Below are 24,525 nucleotides of genomic sequence, written 5' to 3'. Positions count from 1 at the left end.
GTCGCTCGGCCTGACGCGCTCCTCCTCGGCCTGTCCCGGGGCGAGGTGGGCTCAGGCCGAGGTGCGAAGCGCCTGCTGCCCGGGCCGGGGTGCCGGGCCGCGACGGGGCAGGAGAGGCATTGCAGCTGAAAATGAAATAATTGGTCCACGATTTCAAGCTGTGCGCGCCTTATATTTTTAGTTGAAAAGCAATATTACAGCTTTAAGGGAATATTTTTCTAAGTTAACAATCTAAAAGGCTAGGAGGTCATTCATCTAATACGAATCAGCTGCGCTAGCCCAACAAAAAGCCTATGTGCTTGGCAGCTTGTTTTTATTATCCTTTCACCCTTTTTATGAGGTCCAATTTTTTTTTATAAACAGGATTTTTAAGAATGACCTAATCTCCGATTGTTTGTGTGCATTAAATCACGTTGTTGGTCCCATACACAAGAGCGAGGAGGGCCGGGGGGGAGGCAGGCCCCCCGGCGGAGGCCACCGCCCGGCCCCCGGCCCCTCCAGGGCTGCGGGAGGAAGAAGGGGGCCGCGGCGGAGGGGGGGGCTGCAGCGAACTCAGCCCCCGGTACACGCCATCAGGAAGAGGGCTGCCAATTAAGCGGGACCCCACGTGTGGCGGAGAGAGCCCTTTCAGGTCACGGATGAAAACAAGCAGTTACATCATTAGTACGTTCGGAGCAGAGGTAAAGCCAGGGCCTTATGCCAAGCTCAGTGGTATAAATTAGACAACAAAAAACGGCTAGGCCTTGGCAAGTTACCTTCATGCTGGAATCAGCTGAGAGAGAGACTTTATTCACTAAAAACAGTCTTGGAAGCAAGTCCTGGGGTTTTTTTTTTTTCCTCCAGGACTCGGGGCTGGCTTCCAGTGACTAAAGCCATGTGAGGGCAGTTATTGAAAATTTTTGACATTCCAACCACAAATGAGCCAATAAATACCTTCTCCACATGTGCTTCAAAAAGAAATTGGAGTGGGGTGGAAAAGGACTAAATTATGCTACCTTCTTTCTGCAGCCAAAAGGTCTATACTTACAATGGCCACCTTCAAAACTCCAGCCTCCTGGCACGGGGCCATTTCCCTCGTGGTTCTGCTTACTGCGATGTCTTCCAAAAAAAGTGTACCTAAACCGCTATTACTTCCACACATTTTGTAGTAAACTAAAAACAGACTCTAAACATGAGCCCGGTGACTTTATAAGACATGCAGCGTTCATTAAAAGAAAAAGTCACACAAGACCCCTGGCCTCGGCCCCCGCGCTGCAGATGCTTGTCTTTGCAGTGGTGTTAATTTGTAGGGGTTAGTAAACAAGTGCAGAAATCCTGGGGCGGGGGGGGGGGGGAGAGGGAACACAACCTGGTGGGGAAGGTGAGGAAGCACCAGTAAGAGGAGGGGGAGAAGAAAGATGCCTGTGTTTTGAGGACTGCGTTTCCTTCGTCCTGCCTTACCTTTCAGTCCCCTTCTCCTGAGTGACATGGTACTGCAAGGGTGTCAGCCGCTTCCTCAGCTCCTCCTGGGAAAAGACCACCTTACAGTCCTTTTTATCCCTACATGACCCTGCAAAGGGAGAGGATATGGGAGAAGGAGCCTTTTTAGCTTAAATCCTGAATAATTGCTTTGGCAGACGGCCACAGCATAGCTTCTGCATACACTTGTCAATGACCAGACCGGTCCCTAATGCACGAAGAATGGCTCAGCTGAACTGCAGCTGATTATTTCTTCAAATCCAAGTTTAAAAAAGAATTTTGCTCAAGAGCCAGGTGATTCCACTGGAGCAGTGACAATGTGCTACAGCCAAAGCCCTTTGGTGTGTTATACACTAAACTGCTGCGCACACAATCATTCACAAGAAAGTAACATTTTTCCCACCGTTTAAAAAAATTCTGCAAAAAAACCCCAACTACAGCTGAAACGTTCTTTACAAGACATCTATATTGGAGACTTACGGTAATGGGCATATGATGTTCAGCCACAACATCCAACAATTTCATTACCCTTGAAAGTAGCTGAAAAACAATTCTGAATCTTTAGAATTCCAAAAAGGTTGATTTAACTTCTAGTTGCATCCTTGTCCTTTTACTTTATAACATTAACCATTGTATTTTTTCACTGTTGAAGCACTAGAATAGGAGCCCTGAGGAGCAAGTAATTTATGAACAAAGCTGTACAAGGTTCAATGATAAGCTTGTCGTAAAAATTAGGGTTGCTATTGAAATTACCCTCCTTTAAAAATCTCATCTTATGCTTTGCTTCATTCACACAGAAAATCCAAGGAGTACATAAGGATTACTGAAAAAAACCATTTGTGTAGTGCAAAGATTCACATCACAAACAAAAATAATAGTAAGGTTGCTTTTGAGAATGAAAACTCCCAAAGTAGTAACAGAAATTGCCAAATATTCAAATAACTTTGATAATCACTTGCAAAAATTAGCTGACAAAATACAGCACGGAAAAAGCACTCTAATTATGACAGTAATTAAAATACGGTACAATTGGAAATAAACAGTCCTGACAAAAATATTTTTTACTAGTAATGTATATACACTCATAAAAAGACCAATTGTGTTCCCAAAGTAGAGGGAACAGAGCTACCCATCTGTATGTCATTTAGTACAGGAGAGGCAATGGCAGGTTTAAATTACATGGTATTGGATTGCAATTTCCTAACATTGGATGCTTTTCTGCTTTTTTACCTTGAGTCATTACTAAGGAGTGTTCATAAAAACTAGCTTACAGCACAGATGCTTGCAAATCATTTAAGAAAAGATGTTTCTTTCTTCCTCCCCCTCTCCTTTTCTCATTTTTTTAATGTGTGGGGGTGGGTGAATAGGGGAGAGAGAAAAAGAATAATGCTGTTGGTCACTACCGACTAACCCTAGGAAGTATTTTCAGGAAGAAAAAAGCAAAATTGAAAACATCTGATTGAAGTAAATAGTGCAAACATAAAAAGCTTTACTAGTGAAAGAAAGGTATTGAAAAGCGACTTTATTTCATAGATTAGAAATTACTTTTGATCTAAACATTCTTAAAAACAGATTGTTTTCCACTCTGAGCCATCTCATTAGCTGTGCTGCAGAGCCTTCGTTTTAATGGCAAGCTTTGAAAGAGCGCTGCTGTATGCCTTTGTTAGCTTCAATCTTATTTGGGAGAGGGATAAAGATTTCATTCCAGGTCTCTTTGTTTGTCTTTCAAGAACCACTAAAGCAGCATTCACACAAATTTTGCAAGAATGTGCCCTGTGCCATAGCTTACAAATTATTTGGGTTTGGTGCACTTAAAGGTCACCTTCCAAATTAGCAAAATTTTCCTACATCCTGGCTTTTCAACCTTAAATGTAAATATTGTTTCCTAACTGTAAGTGAGGTTTGTTCTTCATAACATTTGGTTGCTTATTTAAAGATGTCAAACGTTGGAGGTTTTTATTCTCTGAATGTGCAGGCCTCTAGGACTAATAAGTCTTTCAAAGTATAGCTAACAGGGAAAGGAAGCATATGCATTATATAAATAGCTATTGTTACGTTGCATTACGCAGCTCAGAAAGAAACTGTTAGAGATACGGTCTTTCATCTACAATTTCAGTATGAAAAAGTAGTCTAGAGAGCAGCAAAGACTCTTACAAACCAACACCTCTTCACTTTTAAAAGTACCTACCAATTACTCTTTAAAAAATTCTATTTGCTCTTTAGATGTTGCAAAAAAGCAAACTAAGCGTAACTTCACTTTGGGAAAAGTCAGAGAAAATACTGAATGTTGTAAAGAATGGCCAGTATTCCCTCTTTACTCTCCTTGAATAATTTTTCATCTATTTCATAAATTTAGCGTTCTTAAATCAATGGGCTCACCATATGCAGAAGAAAATTTCTATATGCCACTTGAGCCACGACATAGATCAGAAGTAGGAAGTGTGTTATGAAAGATTTTTTTCCCTATTGTTTCTAATAATTAACTGCATGTTTTACAACACAGAGAAGTATTTATGTCTACAGGGGAATTTTGCCAAACTGCACTGGGGTAAACTGCAACCTACCCCAACAAAGGACTCTCCAGGTTTGTAATTTAATGGAGTATACATCAGCAAAAAGCTATAGTTGCACTACAAATCATAAAAGAAATCTCTTGGTCCAGCCCTCACCATTCAAGAACAGCCCTATTCAATTAATTGCACTTATTATGTAACTGCTAGCAACAACAAAAAACAAAACCCTCAGTAAATTGACTGCGCTATTTCCGTATTGCCAAAGAGCCAAGGAGGCAAAGCAAGACTCGCCCCTGAATGCAGAGGATGTAAGGATACATTATCTGAAACAGGGCTAGCCTACAAGCCTTAATAAAATGCAATGAATCCTGAAAATTACTGGATGAGATTCTAGGAATACAGTCCTCTGGTTAGGAAAAAAATTACATGCAAGGGGGACAAAAGTGCTCAATTTGCAGTACAAGGGTGGCTGCTTCCATTTTTTCAGCTGTTCCTTTACGGCATATATGAGATGTCTGCACCATTCAAGCCAACTGACTGTGTCTTGGGAGGGGACAACATAAAGCTACACAAATATTTGCCCAATATGACCAGAAACTGCCACTAGTAATGCAGCTGTTATCAAACTCGTTATTAAGCAGAGAACAAAAGAGCAGGCTGACCACCTTCCTCAGTCTGGTTGCCCAAAGACGGGACCAGGTATGGGCTGTGGAAAGGGTTCCCATACAGGCAACAAACTTCTTCAGCAACTCAGGCATAAAGGCAGGCTCACAGTTCATTTGCAAATTACACAGTTCAAGGCAGAAGAGAAAAAAGGTCATCAGTTTTACAAACAGCATGACATCAGTGTGATTACATTAAAGGTGAGACTAAATTAAATACACTGTGAGAATAACAGAGTCTGGATTCACTGGATCTATGTTAGGACTCTGGAGTGGATCTCACTTGCTTTTTGGAGGTGATGCTCTCGGCAATGACTTTTGGCAATGAGCCCAGGACAGCTATGTTCCTAACTCCAACTAGATCCCGTTGTTTGGACTGGTGAACGCCGGCCTACACGGGCAGACAAAATTCCCTTTACATTCCACTGCAGGATTGGAGGCCAGATGAAATCTCTCCAGTCGGCACACCTCGGTGCCTTGGTTGGGGTGGGCGCTCATTAGAGGAGCAGCGCGCAGGCAACCGCTCCACAAACGGGCACCGGTGGTTCCCACATGAGGCGACCAGCTGTCAGCCTTCTGCCATCAGTGACAGCGGTGCTAAAAGCTGTTCAGGTCCTGCGGCAGGATGGAAGGCTTTGCAAAGAAAAGCCCAGGGTCACAAATCTTAATGCATAAACGTTAAAAAAAAAAGTGAGGAAGGTGGAACAAACACCAACAGAAACCCTTTTGGAGCCTCCACGGCATTGCTGTGCTTAGGAATGGCTTTTCTGAAAAGCAATGCAATGCACACGGCCATTTACTATTCACCTGCAGACTACAGACGTTTCAGAGTTCAGCGCTGGAGTCCTCCTCTGTACGAATGAAGTGAACAGGAAGTATTTTCTGGGTGCTGACCTGATAATGAAGACATTAAGCATCTCGCCTCACGTAAGAATTCCAATTTCAATTGACCTTTTCAAATCTGTGGTTCATAACGCAGGCATGTGCCATTTCCTTCCATATAAGCAATCACAAGAAAACTAGCAACGAGATATGTCCAGACAGATGGACACAAGTTAGCAGACCGTTAGTCCTCACCACTCAGCCCTTCACCTGCTCCAGCATGCCGGAGGGTGGCGATTAGTCTCTGATGTGCCCTGAAATATGCTGGCATTTTGCTTGATGGCCTTCCTTCTTCAAATAGTCTTTTGAACCATTCTAATAATTTTCTCTTACGTTTTGTTGCTTTCTACCCCTGAAATTAACATTTCAGCTGTGTGGAAGACACAGCATATATTTTCCCCCTTTTACGTATGCTTATGTTCCACTAGCATTAATGGACATTACAGTCATGCACTGAGCACAAACCATTAAGACTTCCTGAATTAAATACAGCAAGATCAAACATTCCAGCGGAGCACAGCCATATAATAAATTGGGCTCCTAGTTCTCAGTACTACTTCTTTTAATATGCCCAAGCAGTTTTTTAGGGGCCTTCCAGCACATTTTATTATTCATATACCACCCCAGCCCCAATCCTGCAATGTGACCTGTGTGGGCAGACCCTTGGGAACATGCGTAGCTCCAACAACTACTTAAAAGGTCTACAAATGTACATCAGATTACAGGATCTGGCTCTAAATATACATCTCTCTGCTTCCCAAAGCCTGTCCCTTCATAAGTGGGTCATACCTTAGTCATCGATGGTAAATTATCTCAAACTGACGTTAAGAGGAATCCTGCAAGGTTAAAAAATATTTGCATACATTTCTTTAAATAAATATCCTCACATATGCTATCACTAATACTCCGTATTATTAAAAGTGGAATCTCTCATTTTTATTATTTCATTTACACAGTTTATGCCTCTTGTTTACAGTTTTGCCTCTCTCTCTGCTTAGGAAAAGGCAAACACACACACAACTCTCACTTGTTTAGTCTGTTCTCCGCAGCCTCTAGTCCGCAGCCTTGGGAGAATGCCACAGTGCCCTCTCACTGCAAACAAGGCAGGAACTGCTCATCTAGTTTAAAAAAGAACAACCCTTGAAAATGCAAATCGATGCAAACAGTTCTACTGGCTTACAAGCTGGAAAACACTGTTTTACAAAATCTGTATTTGACATGATAGATGTTTTTATAACCCCATCACAAGCCATTTTAAATTACCAAAGCATGCTGCTGACTAGGATAGATGCTGCAAAAGAACTCTGAAATGTTGGGAGGTCAAGTTTAAGTAAAATCCAAACTTCATCTTTAAAAAAACCCTGTAAATGTTTTACACATTGAAAAACAGATCTGTGTTTCTTCTCTGAGGGATGGCTCCTTTGCTTTCTTGCTGTAGGTAGCTAACTCCCACCCGCTGTTGAAATACCATTTGCAGTTTCATGCAAGCATTAGAAGTAATGGGGCGAAGACCATTTCCACTATATTGTGCATTAAAAATCCAAAAGCCGGGTACCAGGACAACAGTTACAATTTTGGGTCAAAGCCAGGTTCTGTCTTAAAAGAACACCACCCAAAAATTAACTGTCTTTAAAAAAAATTCTTTATTTGGATACCCAGGAGGTTCACATGGCCACAAGGGAAGGGCAAGCCCTTTCTTTGCAAATTTGCAAGCTTCCCGTGCAACCAAGAAACAAGAGCTGCCACATTTATTTTTTCCACCTGGTCATCAGCATGGCTTATGTTTTGTATAACTATATATATTTTGAGTCACCGTCAGAGATCTCCCACATAAGACAGTAAGTTTCTCAAGCACTAAAAAGAAAATATGCCCAAACTCCCAACTAATGCATCTCCTCTGTGCACTCGTTTTCTTTTCAAAGAAAGTGGTACTGAAACCCCAGTGGTCCCAGTCCAGACAGCATCTATGGGAACGGAAGCTGCCTTGCTGTTTCCGCAGGTCTGCAAGCGTCTTTGTGGCAGGTTACATGGCTGAAGGAGCCACACAAGCCAAAGAGATGTTCCCTGGAGAAGAAATCTGAAGCTGCCTCCCCTCCCCACGAATGTAAAAAACATTTAACAAAAGATGGAAGTGTTTTGCGTAATGGGGAAGGAAGAAAGAAAAGCAGGTCCATTTGTCCTCTCCAGGGATGTCTACTTTACTTCCTTATCTCAGGTTAATGAAATAGATGTCACTACCAGCCACAGTCTTGGTCTCACAGCCTCTCCAAATTATAAGCCTTGAGGACTCCATCACCACCCTGCGCTGGCTGGTGGTGGTGAAGGCAGCTTCCACCGGGGCTTTTTGAGGTGTCATCTTCACCAGTACTATAGCAATGGCAGCATGTGGCTGCCTAGCAGAGGCTGGTGAATAGAAGCACCTTCAATTAAGTGGAGCAAGAGCTCATTACATTCTAAACTGCCATTTTTGTTACCCTTTCTGCTGAGATGACCAAAGACAGAGTGCACGGGGCAGCTGACCTATTTGCCTTACTCTTGGATGCAAACCAGGCAAGACAAGATCAAGATCTATTGGTACAGAAGTGGAGGGGGGAGCACTTATAATGATGGATTTCTCTTCCTCTCTCCCTAACAGATAAAGAGACTTTTGTTTTGCTGATATGATCCTAGCACCTTTCACATGCACTACATTTGTTTAAATTACAAACAAGAAAGGCAGAGACACTGAGCACTCTGTATCTGGTCAGTAGACTTCTGTCACGATCAATAAAAGGGTGCACAACATATGGAAAGGCATTTTATTAACAGCAGAAATAAGCTGAATTTAGTAAGAGTGCTTTATGCTACCTTTTGCATATAAAATATTTCAGTAAGCCATCAAAATAACTTTATTCACACAGCTTTAATAAAGGTTTAACTCTGCAGCAGAAACAATTAAAAAGTCAGCATTTGCCAGCGGTTACCGCACTGGTGTGTAGCTTATTGTGGCATTCAGGCTGTTGCTAAATCCTCCTGCTGCTTCCTCCACAATAGTGATGTGTGGCCTGCGAAGTGAGCACTGCGTTTCAAGAATCAAGGTGCCGCAATCTGTACTTGGGATGGGGGGGGAGGAAAGGAGCGGGGTGGGGGGAGGTCTTTCTTCGCCTCCAATTCCCCACAACAGCCCGGATCTAACTGCCAGCGAAACTCAGGCTGTCTCCAGCTGTGCAGGAACCCTTTTAGCAAAGACGCAAACAGGCACAGCCTGCTCTGTGGCCTTTCATCCCACATCTCCAGGCACTGAAGGACATACCCAGCGTGAGGACAGGAGCAGCTGGAACACGTTGTGCTCCAGCTGTTGCTCTGCTATGGCCACGTCGGAAAACACTGTAGCCCCCTCCCCTCTCAACCTGCTTCAGGACTAAAGGTAGAGAAAGAGCCAAAAAGGTTAGTAACTGCCAACTTCTTTCCCTAGTGGACCTTCTGGGCTTCCCTATGTTTCTGTAAAATTCAGCCATGCTTTATGGGTCAGGAAGATGGGGTCAAGCCCTATAAAAGGGCTTTAAGAGGACTCAGTCGAGCCCTTCCCTTCTCTGCTCTCCTTGGGACTCCTTGACCGAGGCCAGAGCACTGAGCAGGGAGTTCTTACCTGCAGTGCACAAAGCTGCCAGTGCTGGACCTGGGCTGCCAGCAGCTACCGTCCCCCAGGAACCTCTCCTCCAGCTGGAGCAGGGGGCACCTTCGTACGCCAGCCAGGCACCCCTTCCCAACACAGCTCCTTCTGAAGGAAACCACAAGATGAGACACATGTTTAGCTTGTCACTAAGAACAAACATTGTCTCCTGCTTAGCCATCTCTGAGACACAATTCCTCTTTGCTCGTTTTCCCCCACATCACGATTTGTGCTGTAGCAACCTGTGGTTAACCTAACAGCTAAGTCATGGTCACGTTCGTGTCTCTGCTGCTGACTCCTGGTCCACACTCTAGACCCATTCAATGTACCATCAAATTCCAAGCTCACACATCCCCTAAGTGACTGGCTGGATCATCTCCTCCATCACTTCCCAACATACTCTTACTGACTTTAGCATTCACATTCCCATCTTGCACCTTTTCTTGCTTGCCCTCCCTCAGCTTAGCCATATACAAAATCTTCCTTTTTGTGTGCTGTCATCTCCCCTTTACGTCACATTCTTCTCTGCAACCTTCATCATGTGCTCCTCAGAGAAAGGACAAAGCCAAGGGTTGCTTTTAATTGAAGGAAAAAAAGTGAAGGCAGTCCTTAAAGGACTTCTCAGATGTCCTGTTATAAACACACAGTCCAGTAACTAAAAAAGTAGCTTTTCATGGGAATCTTTAAAACACAGGAACACCGTTGGTGCTGAAACTTCATCTTTTCCATACCCAACTAAGCAGAAAACGCAGTAAGCCTGAGCTGCAGAGGCCACATGAATGGAACATGGGAAATTTATGAGCTCCCAGAATTAAAACATTCCTGCAAGAAGGGTAGAAATGGCTTGTGGTGGGTCCTTTATGGGAGCACGAAGGGAATGCAAATGACCTTAAGAGATACGTCAGGGAACACATTAAGGAACTGGCTCTGTGCACCGTCTGGGAGCAAAAGAAACGTCTCATCATCCCTGTGCTACTCAGTGCCAGAGTCACTGAGGAGCCTCCACCCCGAGAAGGCAGGGACGAGCGCCTTCTGCCTATCAAGCAGGTGAGGGAGAGTGCAAAACTCCGCCAAAATGAGGAGTTCAGAAGGGTGAAAAAACAGGGTACAAACCCTAGGGTACAAACCAAAAGGGTACATTAAAAAAGGGTTTCTGGTCTTCTTTATGATCCCAAGTTTTGCAAGCATCAGGCACAGTAAGAGTATTACTCCCGACAGGATATTTACAAATACATTTCATTCTAAACGGTATTAAGACATTCTAGACTGAATACTACTGTACAAAAGAAACATTTGTAAATACAGAATAACATTGAATATACAGCTATATAGAAAGGTAATTTTTAAAACCCATTTTCAAGCCATTCCGAAAATAGGATAATGTTATGCTCTATTATGATAATACAGCATTCAACTATCATATGACTAGGAGGCAGACATACACACAGACATTTATATAATAATGGCACGTGAACAGCTTCACATGCTGTTTACTATTGTGCTCACATACTGCTTGTTTCCAAGACTCTTTTCAAGCATTTATCAAATTCCTCAAAACTGCTGGGAGGTAGTAAACTAGGTAATTTGTAAGACTGTATTTTAAGTTTAAAAATGTATTTTTGTTCCAAATTGTGGGTTTTTTTAATTTAGCTTCATAGAAATGAGTTTTAGTTTTTGCCCTCCAACCAGCTCTGAGGAACAAGTGCATCCAGCTGAGACTTTGTATGACATATTTAAACCCAGAGCAAATTTTTATGTTCAAGATATAAACCCCAGAAAATAAGAATTTATAATGAAAACATTGACAGGCATTTAACCATAGCCATACAGGTGTTTTTTGCTACACAACGTATCAGTGTTATTTTCTTTCAGATCACATGAACAGACATCTGTAGTAGTACATCTTTGGTGATACACATTACGGAAAGCTATGGGAAAGTTATACATTATGGAAATTATATCTCTGAACATAGAAACATACAATATGAAACGTTTAGACATACTTAAGTCACACAAAGTTTGACAGCAACAACAGTACTTTGAACACAAGAGACTAAGATCTTTTCTAGACTTTTCGTTGTTAAAGCCAGATCTGGCAAACACTACATACAGAGATAATTTCACTGACATGAGCAATCTAAGAGTTCAGAGGGATAAATGCATATGAATAACTCATGCATGTAACTGTTTGCAAGATCTGCTCCTAAAAGTAACCCTTTATGTTAACACAGTACTGCTAAAAATCCAATTTTGAGACCCAGTAATTTTCTGTTCACTAGCTATTCATTTCAATTTTATGAAAAGACATTATACTGAAACTTGGAATTAACAAATGTTTAATAAAACAAGTTATGAGAAACTATACTATAGATATTTACTTAATAAAGACTTACACCATATGCCCAGCACCATCTTCATACAGATGTATTGTAGTTTAATCTAAGCCTAGAAAAGTATGGTTTCCTACTAGTAGTTATTTTAGTAATTAAACACTTCACAACAATTTAATATTATCTAGGACTTTATTATTTCATACAGAAAAAAAAACCCTAGGTCTACCCCTGCAATTTCTTCATCATTACTTTTACTTAATTTTACAAGCACCATAATTTTCTTTGATCTACAGGAGAGGAAAAGCCAAATTATCTCATGCAAAAAATGTGATGTAAGCAGCACAACATTCAAAGTGTTAAAGAAATAAAGGATTTTTTAAAGAAATGAGAACCCATAATAATTAAAAGACACAGCAAAGCAAAATAAGCTATCTTTTTACTTTATAGTTTGGTGGTCTGCTACAGAAAACATATGTACATGGAATCTGCGTAATTGTTACTTGTATCAGACTTATATCAGTTACTTGTTGGTATGCACTAAAGCAGCTGAAGTAGTTTTTATATTAGAAGTTTTGGGGGGGGGTTGTTGTAGTTTGGGGTTTATTTAAGATTTAATTTCTGTGAACTAAATCCTGGCAGGTGCTGAGTGCATCCTGCACTTCCAAAGAAATTTAGAGCACTCAACTCTAATAAAGCGGGCTCAAGGAGTGACACTTCAACATCACACAACAGACACAACGGAGCTGTAATCACTACTGCAATGAAGAAACCTTTAACCAATGTGAAAGTAGTTGGCGTATGAGCACGGATCACTGTGATTTTTCCCAATGCTCATGCTTTTCGTAAAATACTTGTAAATAAATGTTCATAAGGTCTCAGGGTGTACTTTCTGTATGAATGACTCCTAAAGGGGAAGCTTTTCCTGAAGTGCAGCATATGCTTAGTGCCATCTACAGGGACTGCGCCTGCTCTTACTCTGACTTCACCGTGTCGGGTATGAAAAACGTCACGGGCAAACCGTGCACTGGGTTTGCACGCATCAAAACATTCAGTCCTAACTTCAGATGAAAAACTATTTTCAAAATACAATTTGGAAGAATAGATCCACACTCTAGGTGCAAATATACAAATAGAAAACGAGCAAGTAAAAACACTTCACTAGCACAACTGATCCAGTGCAACTGGCACAGGCTTGCAAAATAGCGTTTCAAAGGAAAGACAGAAAGTCATCCCTACTCTAAGATACTTCCTAACCTTGTTTCATTCCTTTAACTTTTGGGAAAAAAATTCAATTGTTTCTGATCTACAACTATAACTTTATATTAAAGTAAATATTGCATTGTACTCTTTGTTCCGTAAGGACAGAGGTACCATTCCGAGCATAGAAATCGAAATGATACTTTCACTCAAGTCCTTGTCCTGCAAATACTTAACTGCATAGAGTTTAAAACTGTGTTTGAAAGCCCGATTTACAGCTCTGCTGGCACTTTGCTCCCTTACGCTGAGCGGGCAGGGGTTCCAGAAGGTTAGAAAGTCTCCTTCTGTATGGAATTTGCCACTGAACTAGAAGAAGACCAAACTCCGCACCATTCCAGACGCGGTGGGCAGACAGCACGGCAGTATAGTTGCAGGGCTGCAATTTGTACAGAACTGGGTGGTGGTAAAAGCACTAACTCGAAGTGTTATGTTATAAAGAAACTCAGGAGAACTCGGGGTCTCTTCTGTATATTCAAAAGTTAAAGTCACAGTGCATTGTGGCATTTAAGCAGATGTTGGCTCTAGATCTCGTTCCCATGTTTAGTTTGATACATGCTATACCATTTACTTGCAACCCCCTCAATACACCACACACAAAAAACCAAACCAAAGGCAAAGCAAGCCTACATTAAGTTATAAGCATCTGGAGAATTTAGATTACTCTTAAAATATGTGAGATATGTGATTGTATATTATTCCACTGTTAGCAGATGAATTTGGGTTTATTATACATAAATATCTCTCTATCTCTCTCTCTATAAAGTAGCCAGTCAGTGGAACTCACTCTATTAATGTTTCCACAGTTATGGATCAAAGGGACAGGAATAAATAGTAGTGTTATGAGCTTTTTATTCCAAAATGTGACTACTGGATTATGCCAGAAAAACAATTTGACGAAATAGCTAATGTAATGCTTTGCAGACAGGTACGCAATAGCAAAACCTCCCACAGGCTGCGTTTCTAGGTGACCAACTTTGAGATCTCCTTTTCAGATCAGGAACAAAATGGCCAGAAGACTGAGTGGCCCCATTTTAAGGTAGACACCAGAAATACTAGCACACATCAAAAGGTGCATAATAAGGGCCAAGGAAATTTGCTTACCCTGTATTTTTAGGATTTTAAATCTGGCTCAGCAGCAAATATAACAGGAAACCAAGGTCAGGCTGACACAATGTGGGCTATTCTCTCTCTTCCTCAATATGTGTTTGCAGGCCCTATCTAGGTTAATGGGAGTTCTGTGCACATGTGAGGGGAAACAGAACACAAATGCTGCAAAAATTGGACTCAGATTTTGTTCAAATAAAGTGTAATCAGCTCTAGAAAAATCCATCAGCTTGAAAACTGATGTCTTATCACTGAAAAAAAAATCTTTAAAACATCACCTCCATATGCTTGTTAAGTCCAGCTCTGGGAAAAAGTGTTCGTAACATTTTGCACACTTATGAACCAGTTGTGGCTATAGTACAAACACCCAGGCTGGTTCTTTTTTTGATGCTTCAAATACTGATCAGGATTGTATCTTTTTTATTTGGGTGTCAAGAAAATTCGTAGTAATGTTCAAAATTAGCTCAGTGAAGCTTTTATTTTATTCCACATAACCACGCACACTGGCATTATTATGCAGACATTACAGATACTGTTGCTGTTAAGTGATACAACACAAAATACTTAGGTCCAAGGTTTTCATGATACAACCAATCCATGGAGATGGGGTCTTATGGCACCCTTCACAGGCCTAACAGCCAGGCCTGGACCTTACGTGAAAAGTGCAGCTGCATCTGGGCATCAAATTGCACGTTTCCATTTATTTATTTAGAGAAGTGTCATGTAACCAAAGAACATGCTGTCAGAGAAATGAAAGAATTAAGTTTTAAATTCTGCACACTTTTTGTACATAATTTTCAGTGCAACATATCTGATTTACAATAAAAATGTAAAAAGGGACACATCGACTGCAACTATAGTATACTGCTAAAAATTCTGGAAAATATTTTTAAGTCTTATGATTTAATAGCAATTGATATACTAAATTCTTTTATGCATCTTTTTAAAAAAATTATGAATGGCATTTAATGAATTGTTTTCAGTTTAATTCCACTGGTTTTGCCACGAATGAGGAAAATAATATAAAATTTAAGAGAGAATATGTGGGACAAGACAGACAGACAGACATCATTTCCAAGCATACTAAAATCTCAGGTATGAAAACCTTTACTGAAGCCACTGACTTTTACAACAAAAATAAAAAACCCAAACAAACTTCTGGCTCAAAGGAAAATTTAAACAAACCAGAGCAACCCATAGCACATCGTTTCCTGCAGCAGAGACACCCATTCCTAAAAGGGCCTTCATTACGCATGACACAACAAGCAGCACCCATTCAACCTGAGGGAAGCCCACAGGCTCGCAGGGCCACTGGCTGGCTCTTTGTCACCAAATGCAGCAGGTTGAATGCAGACATCACTGTGATATCCTCACCAACAAAACCAGAGGCAAAGAACAGGGGCAAGAGCTGAGTAGGGAAGAAAAAGAAAAAAAAAAAGAAAAAAAAAAGATGAGAACAAATTAAAACATCAAAAATGTTACGATACATTCACAGAAAAAACAATGCTTACAATTTTATGAGACCACCACGTGGGAGCACAATTCTAAATGCACTTTTCTCAGTACGTTTAAGCCCATTTCTGAAACACCCCCCACCCCGCAACGTTTTGATATATTATTCCATAGTACTCAGTGAAACAACTTTCTATGCTACCGAGCGAGAGGGAGGGGGCAATTTTGTAGGGGGCACTCACAACGGCCGCTTTAGCTACTCAACGGAGAGCAACTCCGGGTAGCAACCTGTGCGGTCACAAGCGCAGAGGTACTGAGGGAGAGCTCAGGACCTCAGCCAGAGAGCAGGAATCCCGCTTCGAACACCCAGGAATGGCGGGCAGATCCAACGCGCAGGCTTTTCTATTTATTTAAAACAAAATCACACCGCGCAACATTTCTGAACGGTGAATGCCGGAAACCATTCATTGCTAAAAATTGTTCTTTTGACGACTTGTTTGAGGAACGTGACGCTCCATTGTAATAAACTTGCCAGATATCTTTAAACCACGACTTCTCTTTTTTTTTAAAGGCAGGAAACAATTCGCGTTGCAAACCGTCCAGGAGACACATCTAGGCAATCTTTCGGCCAGTTTAAAAACAGCGAAGGGAGAGGCGGCAGTGGCGAGATTTCGTTTTAGAAGGGTTTGACGCGCGACTACCAGCGGGCTCATCTACCCCGACACGGGCAGGAGGAAACGCGGCTGCCCGGCCGGCCGCTCGCTGCGGAAGATGACGGGACACCGGGGCCTGCCGGAGCCGGTACCAGGGCTCCCGGGGGACTCCGAGCAGCGGGGCCGGACTCCCACCCGCCGCGGCGGCGCCCCCGGCGGCGCAGGAGGGGCGGGACGCCGGGGACCGGCGCCCCCTCTGGCCCGAAGCGCGGCCGGCCGGGCAGGTCCGACACCCGTCCGTCCGAAACACCTCCGTGCGGCGGAGCGGCTTCAAAAAACCCCGGGCGAAGCCCCGGCCCGAGCGGCCCGCCGGCCGCAAGAGACCTGCGCGCCGCCCGGCGCCCCAGCCCCGCCGCCCGGCCCCCCGCGGCCGGAAGCGCCGCCGCCCCGCCGAACAAAGCCGCGCTCCGCCAGCCGCGGCGCCGGGCGCCCCCTGCCGGCGGGCGGCCCGCCGCCGCTCGGCCCCCGCCCGCCACGACGGAGCGGCTGCTTCGGAGCCGGGGCGCCGGCGGGCGGCTCCGGAGGGGCGGCGGCATCCCCAGCCGGCCAGGTCTTCGCCCACCCTGCCTCCGTGAGCGCCGCCTGCCCGTCCTTCGGAGCCCCGCAGGGCAGCCGGCGAGCCGCGGGGCCGAGGTGAGGGGACGCGCCGGCGCCGGCCCCAGCCCCGGCCCGGCAGGCCCGAACTCCCTGACACGGCCGAGGAGCGCAAAACGGACGCCGACGTCCTGAGAAACGTCGGGCGGTTCGGCCTTCACCAAAACGCCGCGGTTTAGTCTCAAGCATTCGCGAAGACTCGGACGATATACAAGTCCCGGCAGCCCAATGAAATACAACCGAGCCTTCACGAAAGCGCTTTATGGCAGTTAACATATTTTATCCTTTCATTGCTGACGTTTTGATCGCCATTTTTATTTACTCTGTACCTTCCAGCGATGCCCGGTAGTTTCAAGCAGGAGGGGACCTCCTGGCGCAAGGCACCGTACGCACGCACACGAAACCCCTGCTGCGGGGAGCTCACAGGCCACGGTAAGAGCTGCTTGTAAAGCCAAGAGAAAAGTCAAACTCCTTACAGTTAACACACGCGGTTTGGAGGGGCTTCACCCCTGTCTGCCCACTCTGTACCCCGTGGGTACAGAGAACAGGCTGAGGGAGAGCGACAGCAACGTTGCTGGACAGGTTAAGATCTTTGCTCTTTCTGCAGCGGATGCAAGCTCGGCCATAGCCATCAACGGGTTCAGGAACCGGGTTTGTGTCTCGGATTTATAAAACGAGAACAGCCAAAGCACAGCGAGAAACACGGGAAGAAAACACCATCCTGGAAATACCACTGCGGGTGGTTTAAACTCCCGTGCTGTGCACACCCAGACCTTTCCAGGTGAAGCAAAGACCCCATGCGGGTGCTGGAGGCACCTGCCTCAGCCCTGAGGGAACCTAGCCACGCCAGCACAGCACCCCCACCGCGCGAGCACCAGGGCCAAGCAGCCTGGGGACAGCACCGTGCTCACACGACTGCAGTACTGCCATCGCTGTGCTCCCACCACGTAGACGTGTCACCCCCCCACACACACACATCCTTCTTACAGCCCTGCAACGTGCCACTTTTCTGGTGGGACAGATGCTCCATGAAGAGGTCAACGCAAAACCCACAACCCAGGGAAAGGGATGATGCTTTTATACGTCACTTCTTGGGTTTGTTGTTTGGTGGGTTGGTTTGGTTTGTTTTAAACACGTGCTGCTTGCTGCACTGCCTGCAACACCCAGGACACCGCTGGCTCCTCCACAGTTGTCCCCCAGTGTCACCAGACCTCTTGGAGCCCCTTTACCACGCTTCACTCTTTAACCTAGCACAGCACAGGCCAGCGTGGATCTTCCCTCTGTCTGGCTCTCATAAGATAGACACTATGCTCAGAGGTAGCTTGTAAATCTTACTAATATCGATCATACAAATACAGCAGTAACTACATCATTAGGCGGGCTTCAGGAACCTTTTGCTAGGATGACACACATTGTAACGCCAGGAGAGCCTTCCTTTTAGGATGCTGTTACCCTAATGTTGGCATATGTTAAAAGTACTGTCAGCTTTCAGAAGCTTCTATATTATCAATTGCAAACATTCAGAAATCGCAAGTTCGGCCCCAAAATAAACATGATTTGTTAAAAAGTAATGTAGGAGGTCTGTCAAATTTGTCCTTCGGAAATGGAGAACTTTGTACGTACTCAGGTTATGTTTTCTCAACCTCTGTCTGCAACCAGAGACAGAGGGGGAGCGACAACGTGAGAGATTAAATTCTGATATTATCACATCTCGCTTTTAAGAGCAGCAAGGGAAACATCAAGGGTCTCAGGAGCTGATAACACTACTGGTTTAAGCTCTTCCATATTCAGTTTTTCTCCTGACAACTCCAGTCCAGAATTCCTAAACTTACATAAGAATCCCATCTCTCAAAAGAAAAATGTGAAGTTTTAGCCCTTTGCAAGTAGATTTAAAAATAACACAAATTCTTAAGGGAACAATCAGGTTTTTTCTTGCCCCAGTAATGAGACCTTAATAGTATGAGGCTTCTACTTTTTTTCCAATTTCCCTCCCCCCACCCCCAAGTCTCTGGCCCCATTTGGAGGGCAGGAAACAATTAGGGACAGGTACACACTAGCTGGAGAGCCAGGCTCTTGTCAGGAATTTCTGTGTCACTGGAAAAAGCAGAGAGCAAAAATATTGCCACACTGGAGAAACCCGAACAAGCAGAAGTTAGAAGACACTAAAGGCCTGTGAGTCTGCTATACTGAAGTGTTACATTAACAGTTTAATTTTAATCAATATTCGTTAAGTTTCTCCAGTCCAGCAATAAGTTCAAACAGTTGTTTTGCAAAGGTTTTGTTTATTCATTTATTTATTTTGACATAAATCAAATATATAGCCAAGTGTTTAAATATAAATATATTTAAATATATTAAATATATTTAATTATATTTTTAGACACTGCATGCTTCAATGCATTGTACTGTATTTGAAGCATTCAGCACAACATTGTTAAGGTAATTGACTAAACCTTTGGAAATCCACCTTTAAAGAGAGATTTTAGGCTCTGGATTTTTATGTGCTTGTACATCCACTGATAAAGCAAACCAGGTGTCTTCACAAATTCATGATTTGCTATTAAAATACCTTGCAAAAGCTCAGACTGATGAGAGTAAAATACTTTAATCATTAACAGCTAACAACATGCAGCCAAACATTGTAACTATAAATATAAGCTTCTCAAAGTGTTATTGAAGAGGCATAAAACATTCTAAAAGAAACAAATTGTGTTAGCCTTCCAGGTCTACAAAAGTACTGTAGCGTTTAACTTGCATGCTTGTCTGCATATACTTTTTCCCCCTCATACAATAATAGCTTCTCAGTTACAGCCGCAGAAATCAGAAGTATTAGGCCTGAATTCCCACTTCACTTTTAACACTCTCAATTAAAGCATGCTCTCCATAGCTGTTTGTGCTGGAATGTGCAAACTGAATGGCAATCCAGTCTACTTTTAGGAAGTTTACATTGTGCCCTGATAAAAGAGGTAATTACTGCCATACCTCATAATATTTGAGTGAAAAACCAGGAAATATCAAGCTTTAAACTTGAAGTTAGTACTACCATTAGAAAGGAGCCTAAACAGTGAAGCTCAAATCCTTTTTGCTTTCTTCAATTTTACACATTCTCTTATGCTGGATTTTGTTCTTGAACGCTTCCCATAGCAACTGAGTGTATTTATCATAGAAACTCAAACCTAAAACACTTCTGCAATACAGAACATGCAGTCCAACACATAAGAGGTTTTCAAATATCAGTTTGGCTAGCATATGCTTTAGGATACTGTCAGATCCAGCTACAGATATTTTAATGGCCCTTACTTACCGGAATGATCATTTGCAGACGAAACAGAAAAGTGCTTAACTGAGGACTATATTCAATGTTCGCAACACAAACTCCAGCAGTTGTCCCTGTGCCCGCAGAGCAAGAAGGGCTGGAGGTGGCACACGCGGGCCCGGGCACACCGAGCATGGCACACGCCGCAGCTGCTCAACCTTGAGGGGTGCAGGAGGCCCCCCCCGGTGCCACCGCTTCCTCACGGTGCCCACAGGCCAGACCCCCTTCTCCTGTGAAATGGGGCAATACGGCCCAGTCTATTAACATTAGTGATGCATCTTTTTCATATTCTACCTGGGAAGCTTCAGTGGCAGTATCTTCTATATTCATCATTTTAACAGCTGGAGTAGGGAAGGAAGAAGAAAAGTCTAAAGCTCGAGATCAGACAAAGAAATAGAAGCAAGCAGGAGAAGAAGACGAGGAAGGATCAGGCAGCACGGAAGCACTGCTCTCCCTGTAGCGGGAACGTGTATTCTCACCTGCTCACCCTGAGTCCCACTCTGTGACACACAGTGACAAGCAAAGCCTTAGGGACTAACCACCCTCCACACGCCATCCTTAGCTGCATCTAAATTTCCCACTGAGGTGAACCAGAGATCTCTTTAGGAGTGCAGCCTTTAGTCTGAGCTTTATTACCCAGACTTTGCCCCTCCGTCTAAGAGGGATGAGATTCCCACAATAGATTTTAGATTATTGTGCAGGCTAAACTGATCTTTCCAATAAAATAACCATTAATATCTTGGAAAATAAACCAGATTCTGGAACTGTTGCACACAATTCGGGGTAATTTCACTGAATTCAATCGTTGAGAAAAAAATATGCTAAGTAAGGGGGTAGGGCTCCACATGCCTGTGAGTTTGCATTTGTATTAGAATGGTTATCCAGAAGAGAAAAATGATTTAAACTTATAAAACACTACATCTGAGCAGAAAACAAAAAGCTACATTTAATTTTCATTTAGTTACCAAACCGAGCTAACATTCTCTCTAGCATCAGCTGCCAAAGATGGGAAGCTTACAATCCCTTACAGGAACACCCCTTTTTGTATGCTGAACTGGCCACTGCACCGCTCCCCTCTCCAGCTAGTGAAAAACCAGTTTGGCAACAAAGAGGGTGGTGTGCTGGTGTAACTAAAGCCCAGAGGTGTGTCCAGGGACCAAATTAAAAAGGTCCGAGACATGAGAGGATAATCAAAACAAAGGGGTTTTTGAAAGTTGTATCCTCTTGACAAGCGAGAAGGGGAAAAGCGCATTAATGCCTCCCTGTTCTGCAACTGCTCCCATGCGGGAGAGAACTGCCAGGTTTAATTCTCCTTATTTTGCTACTTAACATTTGCACACCGCAGGCCAGTGGTACCAGTCCCCCCTGAACAGCCAAAGGGCACGGCCTCAAACAGTGGGGATGAAGAGGACATCCGTGCTACACTGAGTACAAGGGGAGGAGGGAGTTAATTCTCCTTTAAGTAATACAAAAGTTAAGAGGGTCCTTGCTCAAGGGACTCTGGCTTGGTCTTTAGGGAGGGCTGTAAAATGGAAGGAGATTTCATTAGTGTAAGAGACAAGACACTGCAAGCCTTGTGGGCAACGAATGAAATGGGAAAAGTGGAATTGCAAAGAGACAAGAAAAAGTAGAGAGACACCAAGGAGAGGAAGAGACTAGACAAGTAAGGGGCCCCCAAGCCTGGGACAAAAGAGGATCCTTGGGTAAGGACAGAAACCAGAGAGTCTCTGAGCCTTGCAAGCGCTCACACATCTGTCATTCGCAGATTGTTTCCCAATAGTTATGACTGGCAATACTTCCCAAAGGACAGTAAATACAGGTCAATTGGGATTTTTCCCCCCTCCATTCCTGCTCCTCCCAGATCTGATGCACTAAAATAGCACTGAGCTGCACTTTCATTTTCCCGGACTTGGTAGCCTGCCAACATACAGCACATTCCTTTTACGGCACTGACTTTATAACTACAATGGTCATAAACTATTCTTAAATGGGTCTTTTCTGAGAATCACAATCCTTTCAACATCTTGAAAAATACCTAATCTTTTCCATTCCAGGCAGTCCTCTCCAGTGTAGTGGTAAAGAATTAATTGCTTCTGGTGCTCAGATGATGAGATACAAGTGTTCTGGAAATAACCTTTTAATTTAACAATTCCTACTGGCAAGCCTGAAAGCTTTTTGTGTTGCTCACCAATAAAGAATTCATTTTCAGTACTAAAAGAAAAAACACAAAGTTTAAAAAAATTCTGGGTTACTGCTGTGGATAGAGCTGTACAAGAGGATAGCCCTCCCTCTCCACCAATATTTGCCTTGTCAAGCTTACGAGCACAGCAGAGCTAACAAGCTTTCCATTCTCTCTATTTTTAATTCAGGACAAATCCCATGTCTCATTTGCCAGAACGTGAAATACACCTTTCTTTTTTAGCAGTGAATAAAAGCCCTGCAACGGGTATTTCTAACCTGCTTTTCTGAAACAACTTTGTACTAGTTTTTCCTTGTCAAAGAAAAAAAGGACTAATTTTGAAGATTAAACAAATATATCATTTGGAATATGAGTTCTTTTAAATTGCGTTACACCATGCTCTGTAACTCAGCGGACTTCCTCCTCAGCTTACGAAGCTTATTTACCTGGGTGATGATACACAATAGACACATGATATGAGCCGTTTCTTTTAGGTAGAATATCTTACAAAAATGAAGCAAAGAGAAAGCCTCCAGCTGAGAACCGGTGTAACTTAGCAGGACTTCCAACCTTAAACATCAAAAAAGTACATTCTTTTGAAAAGAGCACTGCCTCACTCATTCCTAAAATCAGAGAAAGGAAAACCAGCCCTGCAGTGGTTTGCTGAGAGTGCACTCCTGTCCCGCACAGCACAGATGGGCTGCGGGGCAGGAGGTGTGAAGGAAGCTGTCGCTTCTGCTGCACGGAGAAGCTGAATCCTGAAGCATCACAGATGAGTTAAATTCGACGGCCCTCTTTTATGAGGCACTATGTAGTAAATGTAGAAATGACACTTACTAGTCCACTGAAGGAGACAAGGACCCTGAACACATCAGAGCTAAAAACAGTTGTGATTTCAGCCATGGTTTTGGCTTCTGATTTCATGAGCTCTCAGAGTAAAACCTGTACCAGGGAATAAAAAACCCCAAAGAAACAACGCTCCCTGCCACAGCAGCAAACTAAAGCATCTTCAATGCAGGATCACATGCCATGGAGTTATTACATTGTATATAGGAAATTACCAACAAATAATCAGTAAGTCTATGGCCAGCAGATTTTTAAGATATTTAAAACTCTTTTAATTGAAAAAGTAGTTGGTGCTAATATCTATCTACACGTATATGCACATAACGTGCCTATAAACGGCACGCATCCTACTAGAAAAATAAACCTCTAGTACAAAAGACACACATAGACCCACATCCTACCCAGACATCAGCCTGTGTCATTTCATTCAGCATTCAATTCTTCGGCACTAACCACGTGAAAGCTGAATTATCTCCCTGTATTTTTATAGTTTACTACACAAGAAAATATAATTTTTAGATCAGACTGTGAACCAGACCTGAGCACCATCTCATACTTTGTGAAAAAGCTTGTAAGTAAAGCATGGGGTTTAAAAAATTTAGTTATGATCTCTCTGTTAGCTAGCACAACTGCATTTCAGACCAACTCAGGTTGGTGGTTTCTTTTTTTATCATCCCAGCTACTAGCAAAGCATTTCAAGCTAAAGACATCATAGCTGCCAATCTCTCCCCAAAAGTCTCCCTTACATGGAAATTTTCTACGTGGCTTTCCCTAAAAGCCAATACCGCTCATCACCACAGAGAGGAGCCATCTCCCTTTCGTAAAATTAGATACTACACAGTCTCGAGTTCTCCTTCAAGCAACATCCTTCAAATAACATCCTCCGCACACAGAAGTCTATGCATATGTCAACAGAATAAAAGCACTCTTTAAAAATGTACCTTTGATCATACAGACTGTGTCATGATGGTATGCAGAGCAACCTTATGAATATACAAGAAAACCTCAGCCTTTTATCCAAAAATAGTTAAAAAAAATTACAGCATGAAAAAATTCTGATACTGCACAAAAACCATAAAAGAATGGCTCACACACTGTAACAGTAACATTAACCATCCTAAAACCAAAGAACCTTTAAGCAGTTGAAAAAAAAAGAACATCTATTCCATACCAAAATAAAATTCTGTCAAGTAAAACAGAAACTCCTAAGTCTTCCCTAGTCAGAGATGTACTTTTATTTTTATTAACAGAAGTGAGAAGGCACTACAGCAAATAGAAGTATTTATCTTTACACTTTAAATCTTCTTTGAACTTACAGTACAATCAGATGAGTTAATACTTAATGTCAATAACTGAAAAGTGAGAGAGGGATGAAAACTATTTCTATCCTAACAGCAACTAATTTGATTAAAACATAACGGTTATTTGATTTTAAACCACTGCCCAAGGTAGATTAATTTAACAAATACTTTTATTTAAATTTCTGTTACACCATTTTCTTAAAATGAATCTTCACTTGGTTAGCCTATAATTAAGCAAGCCGATTAGCAAAAAATACATAACT

At 42.8% G+C, this 24,525-nt stretch overlaps 1 protein-coding gene across 4 annotated transcripts in view; it reads right to left on the bottom strand.

The window, feature by feature from the left end:
* Positions 1-24,525, bottom strand: part of MSRB3 (methionine sulfoxide reductase B3) — an 86,513-nt gene that overhangs the window by 52,113 nt on the left and 9,875 nt on the right. For 2 of the 4 annotated variants that reach the window (XM_049792289.1, XM_049792287.1), the window contains exons 2-4: positions 15,143-15,269; positions 9,144-9,272; positions 1,441-1,549 (exon numbers count right to left, since the gene is read on the bottom strand). In XM_049792289.1, coding sequence (XP_049648246.1) covers positions 1,441-1,549; positions 9,144-9,272; positions 15,143-15,218 — 314 coding nt within the window. In that variant the 5' untranslated portion in view covers positions 15,219-15,269. The remainder of the gene's footprint in view (positions 1-1,440; positions 1,550-9,143; positions 9,273-15,142; positions 15,270-24,525) is intronic. The other 2 variants (XM_049792286.1, XM_049792288.1) reach the window with 2 other exon arrangements.

The sequence above is a fragment of the Accipiter gentilis genome, chromosome 34, assembly GCF_929443795.1.
Source record: "Accipiter gentilis chromosome 34, bAccGen1.1, whole genome shotgun sequence".
Lineage (NCBI taxonomy): Eukaryota > Metazoa > Chordata > Aves > Accipitriformes > Accipitridae > Astur > Astur gentilis.
The sequence above is the reverse complement of the archived record's forward strand: the minus strand, read 5'-3'. Positions and strand labels throughout refer to the sequence as shown.